This window comes from Indicator indicator, chromosome 11 (genome assembly GCF_027791375.1).
Source record: "Indicator indicator isolate 239-I01 chromosome 11, UM_Iind_1.1, whole genome shotgun sequence".
Taxonomy (NCBI): Eukaryota; Metazoa; Chordata; class Aves; order Piciformes; family Indicatoridae; genus Indicator; species Indicator indicator.
In genome coordinates, this window is record NC_072020.1 from 14,755,841 (window position 1) to 14,774,992 (window position 19,152).

The 19,152-nt window shown below is 38.7% G+C and overlaps 1 protein-coding gene across 3 annotated transcripts in view; it reads right to left on the reverse strand.

The window, feature by feature from the left end:
• POU6F2 (POU class 6 homeobox 2) overlaps positions 1 to 19,152 on the reverse strand; it is a 308,399-nt gene that overhangs the window by 168,680 nt on the left and 120,567 nt on the right. For all 3 annotated transcript variants that reach the window (XM_054384991.1, XM_054384993.1, XM_054384992.1), the window contains exons 3-4: positions 9,850 to 9,941; positions 8,680 to 8,908 (exon numbers count right to left, since the gene is read on the reverse strand). In XM_054384991.1, the coding sequence (XP_054240966.1) occupies positions 8,680 to 8,908; positions 9,850 to 9,941 (321 nt within the window). The remainder of the gene's footprint in view (positions 1 to 8,679; positions 8,909 to 9,849; positions 9,942 to 19,152) is intronic.

Genomic DNA, 19,152 nt, shown 5'->3' on the forward strand with positions numbered 1-19,152 from the left:
AATACATTCAGGATTTTTGAGTTGGAATAATTTAAATATATACTTAAGGGCTGAAATATAAAGGATGGATTGAAACAATGCTGGATGAAGAAAGGGACAAGAGACTAAAACAGAATCTGAGAAACAGAAAGGGAAATATATTCAAGAATCAGATTATGTAAATCCAAATCACCAGCATTGACTTGAATAGAATTAATCATGGAAGTGAGATGAGAAACTTGTCCTTATGATGGAGATTTATTTTTAACATCATACAATTTATCATAACAAAACACAACTAAGAGAAAGAAGAGTCTGTAAGATATGTCAAGTCTACAGCTGATTACATTTAAAAGCAATATTCATGTTAATATAAATAAGCAAAAAAACCACTATAGCAGACAATACTCTAAAACCCCATATTATTTTGGATCTTCTTAACCCTGGTGGAAACTTCCAATCCTTCTATGGGCTGCAAAAGGAAATAAGGAAAAGTCACCTGATTATTTCAGCCAGTGAAAAATGACTAGCCTCTTAGAGGTCTATGAACCAGAGCAAGATTTATGAATTTAGGACATTTAGCAAAGATCTAGTCTGTGTCTAAGAAGATCAAGACATTTAACAGCAGTGATTTAAGTCACTGAGTAGGAAAGCAAAGTGCTAACTACCCACACAGTCGTTTACAGGTGGGGAGAGAGTTGCAGAAAACTTGCATGATGTTGGCCATCACAAGACTTCTGGGGTGGAGTACAAAGCAGAACACAGGTCTCATGTCTGTGCTCTCTGCTATGTCTCTCAGAGCAACAGGCTTGTAAAGACGGAATATTCAAGACATGGAAGCAGCTTCAGGGATCAGCAGGAAAAAGGACTGGGGCCTGAAGATCTTCATGAGTACAGATTTCTACCCAAAGGACATAAGATTGCATAGAGGTCTGGGGACAAGAAAACTGAAAGAAGTTTCACTCTCATCATTTCTGATGTCATCAGACAAGTCCTGTTTCCATTTCTAGAGCAATCTTAGTGGCAGACAGAACTTTTTTCTCACCCCCCCCTCCAAACTCAACAAACAAATCCAACACCCTGCAAACCAAACCAAAGCAAAACAAATTCCTATAAAATGTTTCAAGATGCACAAAGATTTTAATAATAAAGTTATAAGACACCTTCACAACTTTCCATGACAATTAAACAGAAACATCAAAAGATATCTCTGTAAAAAGAAGAGGTGTTTGGTTCTGTGGTACAGAACTACATAGACTTTGAAGAAATTTAATTTAAAAAATTGGTTCCCAGGCGATTAGTTTGTATGTTCCATGCATTCAAAATTGACACTATTAAAAATGCCTGTAAACCCAGTTGGTCAATAAAGACTTTGTTGTTTTTGTGAGTCCCTAAATATATATGTGCTTGATTAGAATCTCACTGGTCTATCAAGAATATGAGTTTGTGTCCAGGGAGTTTTTAAAACATGAATCACAGGGATTTTATTAATACAAACACCATGGAAAAACAAAGGAAATTAAACCACAAAGACTATAAATGTCTGACTTAAATCCACTAAGGCAAGGAAATTAAGACTGAAGGCTGCAGATCCATCTTGGTAATCTTTCTATAACTCACTCTATTTCAGTAAAGAGTCTTGGACCAGCATATGAATCATATACGCATATATCATATAGATGCAACTCTTTACATGCATGTGATCTATTTGAACATGACCTGCCAGTGCATTAACATGTGTACTACAATGTGGAGGTGAGGAACAGAGTGCAAAAGCGAAACACTGCCTAGAATTTTCACTTGCATTTGAAATTTCTTGGCTTTTGTAAGATTACAGTAAGTTAACTGCTTAAAATTATTGGAATGAGTTTTTTCCTACGTTAATTTAAATTGTCACGGTCTAAATTCAAGAAGAAGATTAAAGGCTCCTGGAAACAGGTGCGAAGATATACTTTAAAAGCAGCATTAAAATGCATCCATGTTCTGGTTGATAGAAATTTCATTTCTAATCCTGCAAGCAGAATATTCCTGCCAGGACCACTATCAGTCTAAGTCAGGGCTGAATGAAGGGGTACATACCCAGAAACACCCAGGTCTTGCATACCAGTCACACCACAACTTCTACTCCTGTGGTCATGTTTGTTAGAGGATAGTTAACTAATAGGTTTTTGGTGGAAACTTTGGGGAGGCACAGACTACTTCTGCCTTTCCCATCCATTTCTTGGCATACAAACCTGGAAAGTTAGACTGACAAAGCTTGTCCCACAAAGTTTAAGTAGGTGTGAAGACTTTGATTTCAGAATTAATTTGATCAACATCACATCATTATTCCTCACTGATGTTGTTCCATAACGATCAGCAGCAAAAAATTAGGTATGTCTGAGGTCTCTTCTAGGTGGAAGTCAACAACAGAGCCTGCAAGCATTAAGACTACTGCATTTTAATGCCTCTGACGGCAGGGCTTTAACTTATGGGGTGGAAAATCCAGTCCACAAATGGCTAACACACCAAGAGTGATCAATAAACAACTAGTAACTAATAAAGCCCTGAACCTTTCACACTTCCCCTGTAAAGTCAGCAGTTTGCCACTGAACAAGATGAACAATTAATATGGGGCCACAGCATTCCTATAGAAGAAACCTTGTGTGGTAGGGAAAAAAACAAACCAAACCTGAGTCCAGTAAAGTTCTTTCCCCACTATGTTCAGAAAAGCAGGTTCTGCCCTTTCTCCCATTAGGCCTCCCAAACTGTATGGTTGCTGGGAGAGCAGATGAAAACACAAAACCTTCTATCTACCCCATCTTTAGTGCTCTCTACCTATTACATCAGTTTCCCCACAGCATAGGCTGGATAGGATACAGATGTAAGCCCAAGGAAACCTTCTGTAGTGGCTGCTAATTCATAGGTGTGTGTGCATGCCACAGTGTGCTTGAGGATGCACCAATTTCTCCTATTTCTTTCCATGCATTAAAGCAGGAAGGTTAGTCTTAGGGGGTGACTAACCCCTTCTCTGTGCAAATGAGCCCTTCACAGTGAATGCATTAATGTGCAGTGCTTAGAGAGTGATAGGAAAGGTATATTTGGTTTGAGGGCTTCACAGAAATTGCTAGCAAGTGCAGCTCCTTTTCTTGGCTGTTGTCATTCTTGTTCTAGTTATGTTAGTACACTGCAGAAGTACCTGGGAATAAACTATTCCTCTAAGTGAAACATCATTTTGATTATTACTGACATTGGTGCTCATTAAAATACATAAGTGAAACACTGCCTTTCTGTAGACTCTGAAAGCTATTTCATGTTACTTGAAGGGGAATACAAATGAATAGGGACTGCGTCACTTTAGTTAAAGAGGGAGAATGTTCTGAAAAGCTGGAATTTGGACTCTAGATCAGTAAGCAATTGAGGTTTGTAGTTTATTCCTTTTCTGTCTCTTTTTTGTGTTTCATCTCTCTCTGATTTCTGATTTTTAAGGTGTGTATACATGGAGGAATGGAGACAGAGCATGTTTATTTTATCTGCTGCACAATTAATGATACAAATCTATGTTCAGATGAAACAAGATCCAATAAATGTAAACAATACTAGTTTTTCCTTTCTGTTATCATTGTCTTTACCTAACATGCAATTTGACTGGTCTCTGCATGAAAAAAAAAGCCTTTTATTTTTTTTTTACCATCATCTATATCTATTGTTACCCATATCACTGCATTTTAATAGCTGTCTCCTAGCTCTCAAGATGTTTAATACATTTCCCCTTCCACTGTATTGCAGCTAAAATATGACCTCCCATGGTTTAAATAATGTAATTTAATGATTTCACATTTTCAGATATCCAAGGCTTCCTTTCAGCACTGAAGCCTTTTACTAATGATTTGGGGAGATAGTTTGTTCTTATTTCTTTCAGAACTCAAGACTGAGAAACTCTGACTCGGTAATAAATTATTGACACCCACTTTAGGAACAGTACAATGTGTAGTGGAAATAAAATACACAAAGTTGCAGTGCCAGAAGGCTAGAATCTCAGACTTGTTGACTTTCTTTAAAGGTTCAAGAGTCATTCAAGACCTGTATTGGTGGAGATATCTAAAACATTCTTGTGCTATTACTATGTAATATAATATATTTGGGCCAACCTTTTGCAGAGAGACTCCCAGATTGTTATCCATGGCACGTGTGTGGCCAGCAGTGAGCTAACAGGTAACAGCACACTACTTTCTCCTAATTTCTAAGGTGTATACTATACTAAAACGTTAGCTCAAATATATTAATTTTTTAGCTAAAGCTGCTCTGGCTGTCATGGAAAAGTGAATGATGTGAGAGGACAGCTTTTAGTAACTACTCAACATTGGAATACCTTCCTGTTTCTCTGTGATTTCAATCAGGAACAGGAAATCAACAGGGTTAAAAATTCTATTAGGAAAACAAGACAGAACAAAGCGAGCCCCCAGAAAAAGTATCTTTCTGTTCAGATACACAGAAATATTACATTGAGACATAAAAATCAGATGGGCTTAAGGAGAGAATGCCTTTCCATGAATATCAGCTCCCAGGCATTATTGAATACTCTGAGATTAAGTAACTACTAGTCCCTATGAGAGACTCTTGAGAAGGATAACTAAAATTAAAAAATGAACAACCTCCCCCCAAAACCTAGAGAAACGTACTTGGCAAAGTACATAAAGAAGCTGAAACTGAGGAAAGCTTCCCAAAGACAGAAAGTTGAATGTTGATGAGCACCAGTTTGGATGATAAGAGGAAAGATGTCATGGTGTTTTCTGTGTTAAATCCATAAGGACAGAACAAGAATCAATGAACTAAAAGCAACAGACAAAAACGTTATCTTGTAGGGTACCTGTCTGACTTCTTCCCTTATCACAACCTCATCCTTGCTGTTGTAACACCTTTACATTTTTTTGCTGCCTATGGAAGCATGGCTGTGTTCCAGCTGTAATTCTAAGGCTCTGTGAGGGCAAAACAGGTGTATAAATTTGGCAGAACAACAGCTTTCTTGGGTGGTTTTTAACACCTTATCTTCAGTGCTTTTAGTGAATTGCTGTAAAAAGTTATGGTTGTTGATTTTACTATTTTCTTCAAAGAAAGCCAAAGTTCTACAGATGAATCTGAGTTATGTTCAGGGATTTCTTTCCAGTCTAAAGCAGATGGCTCTGTTTTGACACCAACCCTCTTGTATGCCAGTTAATTGTATTCTTTGCATATTCTTTGTGCATATGATATTTGCTTAACAGAACCCAAGAAAAACATATTATTTTAAGTTTCACAGCAAGAATTTACACATTCACCTTCCTTCCATTCACACACATTTGACAGGCTGAGAGAGTTGGGGTGGTTCAGCCTGAGGAAGAGAAGGTTCCAGGGATACTTTAGAGTAGCCTTCCAGTACTTGAAGGAGGCTACAGGAGAGCTGGAGAGGGACTTTTTACTAAGGCATAGGACAATGGGTAATGGCTTCATACTGGAAGAAGCTAGATGACACATTAAGAAGAAATTCTTCTCTCTGAGGGTGGTGAGGGACTAGAACAGGGTGCCCAGAGAAGTTGTGGAGGCTCCAAAGGTGTAAGTGTTCAAAACCAGGTTGGATGGGGCCTTGAGCAACTGGTCTAATAGACCTTGGTAAGGGGGTTGGAACTAGATAATCTCTAAGGTCCCTTCCAACCCAATCAGGGTTGTATAACAACTGAACAATTTAACAAAAATACATTTGGAAAAAAAAACAAAGTCTCATTTATAAGTGACTGACAACTGAAGAATAGGTAATTTCACTAAATAAGTTATAACATGTGACTAATTTCCATATAATTAATCATTCCATTTTACTGTCTGGAATTTTTAAAGAAACTCTTGTTTTCTCATTTTAAATAGTTAGTATATTTCCTTTCTGATTCCAATCACTGAATGCTCTTTTCCCTTTCCACAAGCAAAGGTTTTCATTGTTTTACCCTGAGGTATGATACACATCATCCTGAACCAGACCTGAAGATCCTCAATAAGAAAATTAGTTAAATGTGTATGTGGGTGACAGAAAACGTTGATCAATATTTCGTATGAATTTGAGTACTCTGTTAGATCAGAACTTTTCTGAATTCACACATTATTCAAAAAGTCTTCAGAGTGTTTTTTGAGTTACCTAGCTGGTGTACTTTGTGATGAGACTGTTTAGAAAGTTTACTGGTCAGAGAAGAAAAAGACGACACAAGAACACCCAGCTCAAAGGAGCTGTGGACATCTATGATTGGCTGCATTGGAAATTCTGGGATATTCGTGAAAACATGTCCCCTCCAGTCATCTAGGTTGATTGTGCCACTATGAGGTTTAAGAGAGATGGAAACTGATGAATACAGTCTGATTTTGCCCATAAGGCAGGAATTACTAAAACTGTGTTGAAGCGTAGGCTTCTAAGAGTATACCTATAAAAGTGTTGGCTACAAAACAGAACACATATTCTATGATTGTATTTCAACTAAGCACAGATAAAGATATCCTCTAGAGACACAGCACTCTCACCTGACTCCCACCTCCATTCACACATGCATTGGGTAGTGGGCTACATAGGAAGCAACAGAAACCTACAACTGTGATTCAGGGCTCTCAGGAGCTGTCTTGACCAACTTACTTCATTTCCTTGTATATCCGTTTCACTTCCAAATAATAAAGGTGGTGGCACTTGCTTAGAGGATCAGGAGGGAAGAGTACAGTAGAACAAACAGCAGCACAACTAAATAAATGTGTGGGTTTTGTTCCTGTCAGTTATTTTATGGAAGGTGTGATTGCATCCAAAGAGAGGGAAGTGCACTTGATGCTCCGGTGAGTCCTTATTTGATTCCATGCTTCTATCTACCAGTAAAGATTACAGAGGAAATCTTTTCATCTGGTAAGGTCATTGCTTGCAAAATTTATTTTGGCAGCAGTTACACCTTTTAGCTAGCAATTAGACTCCCATGGCTAAATCAAAGAGCAAAGGTTGCCTGGTTTAATCCCTACCCTCAAGCTTTGCCACATGGGGTGAATAAATGACGTAAGAACTGCACGGGCTTATGTTTATTTATAATACTACATACCCAGCAACTACAACCTGGAGCACTCTGGAGTGGAAGGATACATTTTTATAATGCCTGTTTCTTCATTAAGATTTCATCATCCACCTACACTAAAAAGCCACTTCCCCTTCACTTTGTTATATCTGCTTTTACCCGCTCCTGTTCCCACATTATTTTTTTAATCTCCAGTTCCCTACTTTACATGCACTCTCAAATTTTAAACAAGCAAAATTTGTGCATTAGTGTGTCCTTTTCATCTATGATTTATGAATGACAGGTTCTTCAGTGTGGCTTAATGGTATGAGAGAGACATTATTTTAAACATTAAAGTGAAAACCATTTACAACTATGATAAGAGAGGTCTGTTGATATTAAACTTTAAAACATGCACAAGGTAAAGGCAAGTAGCTGCTCCAACAGGTGAGCGTACTATGCGTGTGGTTTGTAAGGGAGTTTGTTCAACATGTGAGCTGTCTCTTCCTTTTCTCTGTTTCACAACCTGTAGGATTTGGTGATTCAAACAATTAATCTGGTAACCAGCAGCCACCAGAGTTTAATAACTTGAAAGTACTTAAGGTGCGGTGTAGAACATACAATTAAAAACAATTACCATTCTCATCAAGGAAAAAAATTCCTATCATTTACAACATCAAGAAATAAAATGAATAAATTGAAAGAACGAAAGCTTTACTTTGATACTTCCTGCTCATACCTTTACCACTTGCACACTGGACACTCACTTACCATCCTCTTGCATTAAAGCTGTACTATTCTATTGCAAGGTGTTGGCTAATACTTTCTATAGTTGATTCAGTTCTGTTCAGCAGCAACTGCTTTCCGACAAGTAATCAACATAATTAGGAGTAGTAAATAAATCCACCTAATATCACATGTGTTTGGATTGAGTACTCTAAGTTGGTTGATTGGACAGCAGAGAATACTAGGGAAGAACAGAGATTTTACAAAATTGCTTTGCAGTCTGATTTTAGACCACAGGGAGAATGCAGCAGATATCCTAAGGCAGAGCTGTTGCAAATATGGTACAGCTCAGACAATAGGGAGGACATATAGAGCTGGACTTTTTGCTTATGACTTTGGAGTCATGCAACTCCCTCAAAGATTGGATGAAAACAGCAGAACCTTACTGATAAGGTAGATCTCCCACAAAAAAAGCAAGACTGCATATCTGGGACACTGATGGCAGCTGAAAAAACTTTGATTTTATAGCAAAAGTGTTTTATTTTTTTTTAAGTGATTTCCAAGCGATACTGTGGTTTTAGTTGCCCTTATTCACTCATCTACCTTAATCAGCAGTGGTGAAACAGATACTTGTCTTCATCCTGCCATTTGAAATTTTAAAGTCACCTATGAGTAAGGAAGATTGATCATTGATGACAGAAAAGCCTAACGAATCATACAAGTATTTTATGCTACTGATCCATAGAACCTAAGACTCAATCTCCAACCTGTTTTTATAAAAATGCAAATATGTCTTAAGTATCTCTCAAGTATTCAAAAACAATTCAGGCATGAATTTTCAATATGTGTCAAGAACAACATTTCATTGGAGAACAGACCACCCAGTTTAAAGAAAAAGTGAAACAAACAGGCAAAAGAACATATTAGAAAAATGATAACCGTGGCTTACCTTGTAGATTTTGCAATGGCAAAGTCATGATGCCTCCTGCTGCAGCTGCTGCTACCAGCCCTTGGATGTTGGTAAGATTCGCTGTAGGTAGAGTTAGGACAAGTCCTTGTTGGCCCCCCAGCTGCCCAGCCATGTTGAAAGGAATAAGGATCGGCTGATTCAGGGCTGGAGTGCCTCCTGGCATCACCCCTGCTACAGCTGAGGCTAACTGTTGGGCTGTCAGTAATGGCTGCAACAAAACACAGACAGCAGGTCCATTTTACTGCACAGAGCTCAGGGTTACACTTACACCTCTTCTGGCTTGGGACCCACTCATGTTCCATTACGGACATACAGGGCTTCCAGTGCCTGAAAGTATCCACTCTCAGCCACACAGACAGTTCTGACAAACTCGACAGACTGAAGCTCTAACCCTGTCAGTTGTGTAACCTGGTAGCAATCCCAGTTGAATTAAGACTAGAAAACTCATTACACATGCACTGAAGATAATTTATGAACATGAGGCGGCCTAACTCAAGCTAGCTTTTAAGTGCCTAAATGCCAACATTTCCCAAATTTTCACTGTAGTATATTGATCAAAAGCAGCAAACACTACAGTAACTATTACCAGAAGCCATGTGGACCGTGTGTCCTGGGAAGTGGAAGAACATTGAGTATCTTCTTAGAGTATGGCTGACTTGGATAAAATTGTGAAGTGACATGAGAAATCTTTTAAAATGTTATACAGTGCCATACTATTATGCCTACATTTTGCTGTAAAGAAAATAAATACCTGGCATAAAAGATAATGAAATGCCTTTACTAATGTAGGAGCTGAGTGTGACAGGCACAACTGTCAGAGCCAATAAAGCTGCATTAAAATTGCACAAGCTTTTAAATATTAAATTATGGCATGTATTTAAAAAATAACTTCTATAAGACATTAAAATAATTTACCTCCTACGTATGCAAAACTGCTTAGGTTTTATTTCAGAAAAGCATACAAAAAGCTAATCTTTGCAAACAAACAGCTTTAAAAACCTACACATGATATATACATGCTGCCTTTTTGTAATACTAAATGCTGCCCAATAGCCACATTTCCTACATTACAGAGATCAAAGATGATCAATTGCAGTTGTTTACTTTTCAAACTGCATGTCTCGATTAGCCAAAAGGAAAAACACTGACCTGAGGCCCAACAGGGAACGCAGGATGGGACTGACTGGGTTGGTGCTGGTCTGCTGGGCTCGTGTCAGGCAGCCCTGTGTTTCCTCTGGCCTCTGAAATCCAAAGAGCAGACTGACTTTAATCTCAAGCCTGGGGACTGCCACATTACCTTCTACTCTGATGTCACATAACATCAAGCTGAAAATGATATGTTAAAGTGCCTTATCAATAACTCAAGCACTCAAATCACTTATCAGCTGCATAAATTATGCTTGCATTCATTCAGACCAGCCAACTCATTCTAGGAGCTACAAAAATCTGACAGCAGTGAAATTGAAGCTATCATCAACCCAGCTAATGTGGTTGCATTATACATCAATTTACATACAGTACATGAGCACTCCGGGTGTGTGGGAACTGCATGTTTTACTCTTAGGTGAGCATCAGCCATTCTAATTTCTGAAAGCAAAAATTATCTGAAAAACAATCAAGTCATATCTACTTTGTACCTTAATAAAGTATTTTGTTTTGTTGGTTACTGAGGCAGCAAAGGCTGTACGGTGTACAATAAAAAGGCACTATAAAAACTGAAAACAGGTATGCTTCCAAATGACAGCTTGTTTTCTGAATTGCATGTGGGGGGCAAGAAAAATTCTGTGAAACCAAGGATTTCCAGCATTTACTGAGCTGATCAATATCCAACAATCGAACTATGTGCTGGGCACTAATGAGTTGTTAAGCACAGAACACAGCCTAGCCCTGCTCAATTTCGCTGAAGTCTGCAATACAGATTTGAAAAGGAGAAAAGAGAAAGAAAAACGTCCTGTGAGTTGTAAGAAAGTACCAAGACGTTTTAAAAAAATTATGTCCATTCCACTGTTTCCTCTGGGTGAAGGACTTTCATTGATTCACAAAGTTTCTCAGTGCTGATGGCACGAGCAGGCTCGCATTTATCTTTGGAGTGCAAAGAATGACAGCAAGTATCAAAAGTAGTTGCAAGAGTCCTGTACTCTCTGAAAAAGAAACCCCTGGCACTGGTGTCAGGTTTCCTGGCTGGCATGATAGCTTCTGCTCTGTTAGCTTTTTCTGGTGAGTGGCTGAAATTTTGTTCTGTGTAAACCTTAACGAGATGCTCTTTTCCTATGTTTGTCCTATGAATAGCAAGTGCAAGATAATTCAGAACCTGTTTATTGGCACACTCTGGCACCATAAGGAAAAAGGATATGATTCTGTTATACTTATAAATTTTAAAGAGGGTATTATCAGCTCATTTAAAATAAATTCTTCTATATATTCTCCAAGGAGACAGACTTATAAATAATGGAAATGTGAAGAAAAAAAAAAACCTTCAGCACATTAAGGTACAAATAAAATTGACTGCTACATATTATTCAATTGACTTCTATCTCTACAGCAAGGTGTCAATCATAACAGCATTTTAGAATAGGATTAAACAATAAATGTGCAGAGTTATCATGTAGAAATTTGAAAATATGATTGTCATGTTTTTGTATGACCACAGAAAGCCAGAAATGGACACTGCTTTGGGAATTCTTACAAATGGTCTATTGAAATATTTGATTTGGAACTAATAAAAACATACAGACTTGCTGGCATTTTATAAAGGGAGTTCTCTATAAGAATATGTTTAGCATTTTAATGACCACTGTCATTTAATAATGAGAATAAACTGACCTTCTGTAATCGGCGAGGAGTCCAACAATTGCCTAGTAACATGCAAACAGTGACCCAGTTGCTAAATTTTTTATGTACAATTTACTCATCTGAGTACTTGAAAAGAAAGAAATGGAACTAGATACCTGAGATTCAGTGAAAACTGGTTGGGTTTTTTTGTTGCTGTTTGTTTGTTTGGGGGTTTTGTTTGTTGGTTCAAATACCTTTTGTAATGCCCACATATTGTTATTGGCTTTTTTTAATCTTCTCATCACAGCTGTATGTACAAAGTAATATTAGATCAAAGGCTCAATACCAATGAATATATCACTCCCCATTAAGATCAAATCTTATAAATCAATTTTTGTTTACATAATTTTAAGGGCTGAGAATTTTGTCTTTGTGTGTGATTTAATTAATATTAAAACAAGCTCCTTACAATCCATCACATCATTAAATTGTCCTATAAAAGCTTTGGGAGAAGAACAAAACTAAATTAAAATATTCACTAGAATTAGATTTTATTGCAGTTACTACTGCCTGAGCCCTCAGAAAATAAATAAGAAGTTCTGAAAAGACATGCCTGTGCTATAGCAGGTTTTTCCATAGTGCAGCTATCCTAAGAATCACATTTTTTTGTTATCTGTACCCTAAGGATTTTGCAATATTTCATCTCATCAGCTGTATGTAGTACAAGTGGGTTATACAGGACTGTTAAGCCCAAATTAATCACTCTCCTTTCTTTTTGCATTGCACTAATTGGAATCGCTTGGATTACATTCCTTTCATATGGTCACTCATTGAAGAGGATGTATCATTTTATTTCAGTGCTCGAATGCTTTGCCTATGCTTGTAGATCACTCGCCATATGATGCAGGCATCTCAGCAAACCAGCACATGCTTTCATGCACCTGAATGTGGTCTTATGTGGCACCCTATAGGAAATCAGGCATGTTGCGTTCTCAGACTGAAATTACAGAATCTTAGAATTTCCTAGACTGGGAAAGATCTTTAAGATCATCAACTCCAATCATTAGCCTAACACTGGCAAGTCCTTGACTAAACCATATCCTTAAGCACCACATCTACAAGGCTCTCAAATACCTTGAAGGATGGGGACTCCAACACTGCTGTGGACAAGTTGTTCCAAGGCCTGTAAACCATTCCAGTGAAGAAATTCTTCCTAATATCCAGCCTAAACTTCTCTTGGTGCAAGTTGCGACCATTACCTCTTATCCTATCACTTGTTACTTGTGTTGAAGCTCCTTTCAGGTACTTGTAGAGAGGAAGGAGGACTCCCTTCAACCTCCTTTTCTCTAGGATAAACAACCCCAGCTCTCAGCTGCTCCTCATAAAAGATGTGCTCTAGGCCTTTCACCAGCTTCATTTCCCTTCTCTGGGTATGCTCTACTGCCTCAATGTCCTTCTTGTAGTGAGGGTCCCAAAACTGAATCCTGTGTTTGAGGTACACCTTCACCAGGGCCAAGTCCAGGGGCACAATCACTTGCCTGTTCCTGCAGGCCACACTTGCTGATACAGGCCAGGATGTCGTTGGCCTCCTTTGCCACCCAGGCACTCTGCTGGCTCATGTCAGTCACCATCCTAAGTCCCTCTCTGCTGAGCAGCTTTGCAGCCACTCCTCCCCAAGCCTCTAGAGCTGCCAGGGAATGTTGTAGCCAGAGTGCAGAACCCAGCTTTTAGCATTATTAAAACTCATACAACTGGTCTTGGCCTATTGATCTGGCCCGTCCAGATCCCTCTGCAGAGCCTCTCTACCTTCAAGCAGATCAAAACTCCCATCCAGTTTAGTGTCATCTGCAAACTTCCTGAGGGTGCATTCAATCCCCTCATCCAGATGATTGATAAAGATATTAAAGAGAACTGGTCCCAGTACTGAGCCCTGGGGAATACCACTCATGATTGGCATCAGCTGCATTTAACTCCATTCACCACCACTCTTTGGGCCCAGCCGTTCGGCCAGGTTTTATCCATCAAAGTGTCCACCCATCCAGTTTATCCAGGAGGATGCTGTGGGAAATGGTGTAAAATGCTTATTAAAGTCTGAATAGACAACATCTGCAGCCTCACACTTCCTCTCACGTCCCTTCTAATCTACCTGCTACAACAGCCACCCAAGGGTCAAGATTTTCTCAAAAGGCAGGGGCAAACCTGCATGTTGGGCTGGCAGTAAATATGCGCAGGGAGGATTTCAGGGTTAAGTTCTGTTGCATCACACATGGTGAAAGCATTTGTTCCTTGCTGAACACAATCTTACATGAGACTCATAAAGATCCCAGGAAGGTGAAGCAGAGGGAGAAAACATTGTTAGAAGGCTGCTTTTCCTTTTCTCACTTATTGTTGACTTGGTGGATTCCTCTGATTTCAGAGGATCTAAGAAGTAAGGAGCTGTGTCACAGCTGCTATTTCTGATTCACAGACTCATTGCTACTAATTTGTAAAAATACTTTCCTTAAGACCATTTCTCTAATCTGGCAGCACACAATCCCCTGTTATTGTTTTTTCCCTCTGTCTAGCTGCCTTTATTTGGAAATTCATTAATTCCAGATGCTGGAATGACCTTTGCAGGTAAATTATATCCCTGTCCAAATTCCAGTCCTCACTAACTAAAATGGCCTGTCAAAACTCAGCCTAGATTTTCCACTTGTCGAGGTCCAGGCTATTACCTTCTGTTAGGCTGTCTTCCAATGTTGCTCAGCTTTCTATCAGTGAGGGGGATGATAGCAAGGAACCAGGACTCATTGTGGGCACTATGGAGCTCAGGAAGCTACCAGCAGCTGTTCTTAACTACACTTTGACTCAAGTAGACTGTAATCTCATTCCTTCTTTGTTTGCTAGGGCGCAAGGGGCAGGGCGAATGCAGTAACAGGGCTCCTACTCTGGAAAGAGAAGTTTATCTCCTTTGTCATCATCATTTGTCTACGCAGGGAGTAAAGACTTCTATAACTGAGTGCTGCCATCACAGTCAAGGAGTTTGCTCAGTAGTATCATATGAACAGGCAGAAATGCTACTGCCAGGGTACAGCCATGTCTATAGAAAAGGCTTTAATATTTCATAAATAGTATTCATCATATGTGATTCATCATAAATTGATTATAAATTATATAATACATACACTCACCTCTCATTCTACCAAGGGGCCAGAAGTGCATGACACAATAAAAAAAATTGAAGTGCACTGTAAACATTGTAAAATAACCCTCTTAAAATAAAATATTATTTAAAATAAAGTAAAACAAAGGCAATCGTCATCTCCTGCACTTATTAAAAAGAAATAAAAAATAAATCCACATAATCAAATGAAAAATCTTGTTGAACAATATATGGTTTAAAAATGACAAAATCACAAGAGAAACATCAGAAGGAGAAAAAAAACATTCCACATCCCACGGTCTCCTCATACAAAATTACAACTGTAAATGTACACAGTTTTACTTCCTTTTTGTTTCTCACACATCTTCAGCAACACAACAGATCGTTCAGTTCTAAATGTCTCTATCTCCCAGTGCCCCAAGAAAGAGGGAATGCTGTAATCACCACTTTACAAATGAGCAAATAATAAACAGAGGGACTTTGATCTGGATTCTCAAATCAGCACCACTTAGGCAGCCAGATCTCCAGCTGTAGTGACACTGTTGAGGAAAGTGTGAGCCAAAACGCACAACTGTTCCATGTAAACATGAAGAGGAAGTTCTTTACTCTGAGGATGGTGGGGCACTGCAGCAGGCTGCCCAGAAGAGTGGTAGAGTCTCTATCTATGGGGAAACCCAACCACCAGACATTCAAAACCTGCCTGGACACCATCCTGTGCAGCCTGGTCTAGGTGAACCTGCTCTGGCAGGGGTGTTGGACTAGATGATCTCTAGAGGTCTCTTCCAACCCCTGTCATTCTGTGATAGTGTGACTGCTCTGTGACTCCTTGGCTGCTCCAGAGCTACCAGTAGCTTTGGCAAGGAGAATCTGCCTGTGTTCCTCAGCATCCTACACGCAGATGCACTGCCCATCCCAGCAGACCTTCGTCACACATTATGCATGATGCTTGCAGGTAAACTGCAGCTGACTGGGAAATGTGACTACTCTGAAGAATATAACAGGATATATGATGAATGCATTAAACATGCACTTCCAGCTCTCTCCTGGAATTCTTAGTTCATCTGTCAGTGCATGCTTATGTCTGCTCAAAGACACAGTGCACTCTGGCATCTCCACTCAAACTCTATACCAAAGCTCACTCAAAGCCAGTGAACAAACCACAGCATAGGGCTGTCCTCATCAGATGATCTGGACATAACTTTCTTGCAGTCCTCAAGAATGAATTCTGTCTCTGACAGAAGTAGGGAAATGGTGGGCCACTTCTCTTTATTACTCAATGCTTTGAAAAACAAGCAGGATCAAATTTAATAATACTGGATCCTGAGTAATCAAAAGAATACACAAATCCTTCTGAGATACCCATTTAAGCAAATATTGTAAATGAATCAACATTAATAAAAGAGCATAGCATTTCAAGCAACAGTTCTTATTAAAATCCTTAGATACAGTTCCACAGTGTGACATTAAATTACTTGTATTTACCTCTCAGTAACTGAGAATAAGAAATCAAGACCATACTTTTTTCTTACTCATTGAGCTAATACACATTAAAGATACAGTTTAAAGAATTAAAGTGAAAACACTGCCTATGAGAAAAATATCTTACGTTTTTAAAACTAATAAATTTGCAGTCTGAGCATGTAATATAGCTGCATTTAGATCATAAGCCATATTATCAGGAGGAAAAAGAGAACTTTTAAAAAGAAAATAAATAGACTAACCGATATATTCAAATTATCAGGTATGGTCTGTTAAAGTCGATCATCTCTGATTAAAATAACTCAGCTCTTCATTAAACAAACTCCTAATTGTCAGCAATTACACCAGGAGCAATCTTGCTGAAAAAAAATTAATAGCTGAAAGAAAAAGATGCAGCTGATAATGAAAAAAACCTCAATGTTGCCTCCAAACAACCCTCATTCTGCCACAAAGCACCATATTGTGCCTCTTAATTTCACTGTTTTCGTTTTCCTGCTGTCTCAGAGGTTGGACATGTAAGTAGGAAGACTTTCCACATCACTTCACCATAAACCCTTAGTAAACAGATTCCTACACAGAATTTCCCAAACGCAAAGTCTTACAATACTTGCAGGAGAGAAAATTAAGATTCTATGCTGAATCTATTTTACATCAGTATTACCCTACAGTTACCAGAGGAGATATTTCTGTTAGCTCAGCAAAGCAAATTAAGCTCAGAAATTAAATGAGAATAATGAATAACCCACTGAAAGGTATGAATTTAGGCTTGGATTTCTCGTATTTAATTCAAGTAGTCAGATGTCTTCCTGTTCCTGACCAAGATGCGGCCTACAATTCACTCATTTGGACTGGATAAAACTTCTCCAAGCATTTGGTTATTGCATAGATTGCTAAACAATTAATCTTTACCCACTGACATCTACTTCAGTTTCTAAGCTTTTACTTTTAGGCAGCAATTTCAGCCTCACAAATAAAACCATGCAAGTAGAGACCTGGCTGTGTGCAGAATTACCACCAGCACCTGTTAACTCTGAAACTTAACAATGTGGCAATGCTGATACCATTATTTTACTGTTCAAGCATTTTAGTACAACACACAAGTACTGTGCTTATCTTCCACAATGCCAGACTCTCTCAAACTGCATAATTCTCGCTCTTAATTTTTCCCTACCAATGTACAAAACTCTTCTGGTTTACCTTTGAAAAAGTTTGTGGTGCGATAAGGAAATGCCATATTGATCTACCATATTGACATGTATGTCAATGTAATATCCTGTACAGAAAAGCTAAAAATCCCACATATAAAATGGATTGACTTAGACAGCAGAATGAATAGAGCAGATCTGCTTTACTGACTGTATCATCCAATACTTAAGTAAAATCACACAGTTTTATACTTATCTGAAACTGCCGCACGGTTGCTACTGCAAAGCTACCAAAATCACTGCAGAGCTCAAAATCATTCTGCCAGTAGAGCACAAAACCTCACCTTGTCTGGTCCCTGGGGATATTTTCTCCTAAAGGATCTTCTCCCTCAAGACACATAAGGTAGCCAAAATCACCGTGCTTATTACATGCATGCACACAGCTTGCTTTGTATTTATGCACCTGCATCTTTCTGGATCAGGACTGATAACATTAAAACTCCGTGACTGTTTTATAATGAAAATCAGGCTATTAAAGTGATTCGTGTTACAGAGAACTTCTCCTGGACAACCACCAGTTATATTTACCACCAAACAAACAAACAAAAACATTCCAAGGCACAAAAATCACAGACAATACAAAAACCCAGCTCTCCCAACTGCCTTAAATTGTCTTCTTTCCCATCTTTATTTGGCTCCTCTATCATTGTCTTATCTGCTCTCTTTTTCCCAAGTGAATTTTTTTTTTCCTATTGGTGCCTATATGAATATTCTCTTCCACTTCAGGTGCTTCATGTGAGAAAAGAAGCACTGCACAAAAGGTGAAGGGATATAATTGCAAAAGTATGTTCTTTATTCAAAATAGACTCATTCTACTTTTCTTCATCCCCTAAGTACAGTACATAAAAATCCCTTGTTAATGGTACATACATTTTTTATGAACTGGACCCCTCATATTGAGAGTTCTAGTTTCTTTCATACTGTATACATTAGCACAAATATAATCACATTAAGGTCACAAAGACCCTATCAGTTTTCCCTGAATTTATACAGCGTTTCATACTCACTGTTTGCTGTTAGAGCTGGTGAATGCAATGATGTTAAAGGTTACTTACCAGAAGGTGGACAGGTGAATGCATTATTATTTCATGTTGGGCAGCTGATCCCTAGCTAAGAAGGGCAGGAGGCTTCTCCAAATTAAACTTTGCTTTCTTTCCATTCCTGGAACCTTACTAAATTCCAAAAAGTGAGCATGTTAAAGGACATCTATTTTAGAACAGCTGCTACAATTTACCATCTTTATAGCTAACTAAGATTTTTAAATTATTTTTATGGCATTTACCTGTACATGCCTTTTAATTCCAACTAGGGCAGAGGGCAAGCTTTCCACTAAAAGCCCAGCTTCCTGAGACTCTCCTGATCTGCCTCCTCTGCCCTCCCCCCCAAAAAATGTACACTATGACACTATCTTATAAGGACACACATGGCTGTTTGCCTGGAGACTCTCACAAAATTTACATATTATGGGTTTGGCTGCTGGTACTTGAGGCTACTGAAAGCCAGGCAATATACATGGACAGCCTCTGGTGCACACTAATTCAGGCTTCTGGCTGGAAGAAAAGAGTAGCATGTCTGTATCTTTTGCTTTTTACAAGTTACATTGATTGATTCCTAAAGCATAGGGCACAGGCTGATGACAGAAATTTAACCCACAGCTTGGCACCTACCAGGGACTGGAAAGAGAAATCTGTAAGGCAGGGAGGGGATGAACCCAGTGTGCTTCCAATCCTATGAGAGCTTGTTTAGAAATTCAAATCACCTGCTTTGTTGAGTGAGGAATATTCAGTTAAGGAAAGAAACATTCAATTAAACCCAGTCAAACACCTTGCACTTAGATCTTTGTCAAAGCCAAGG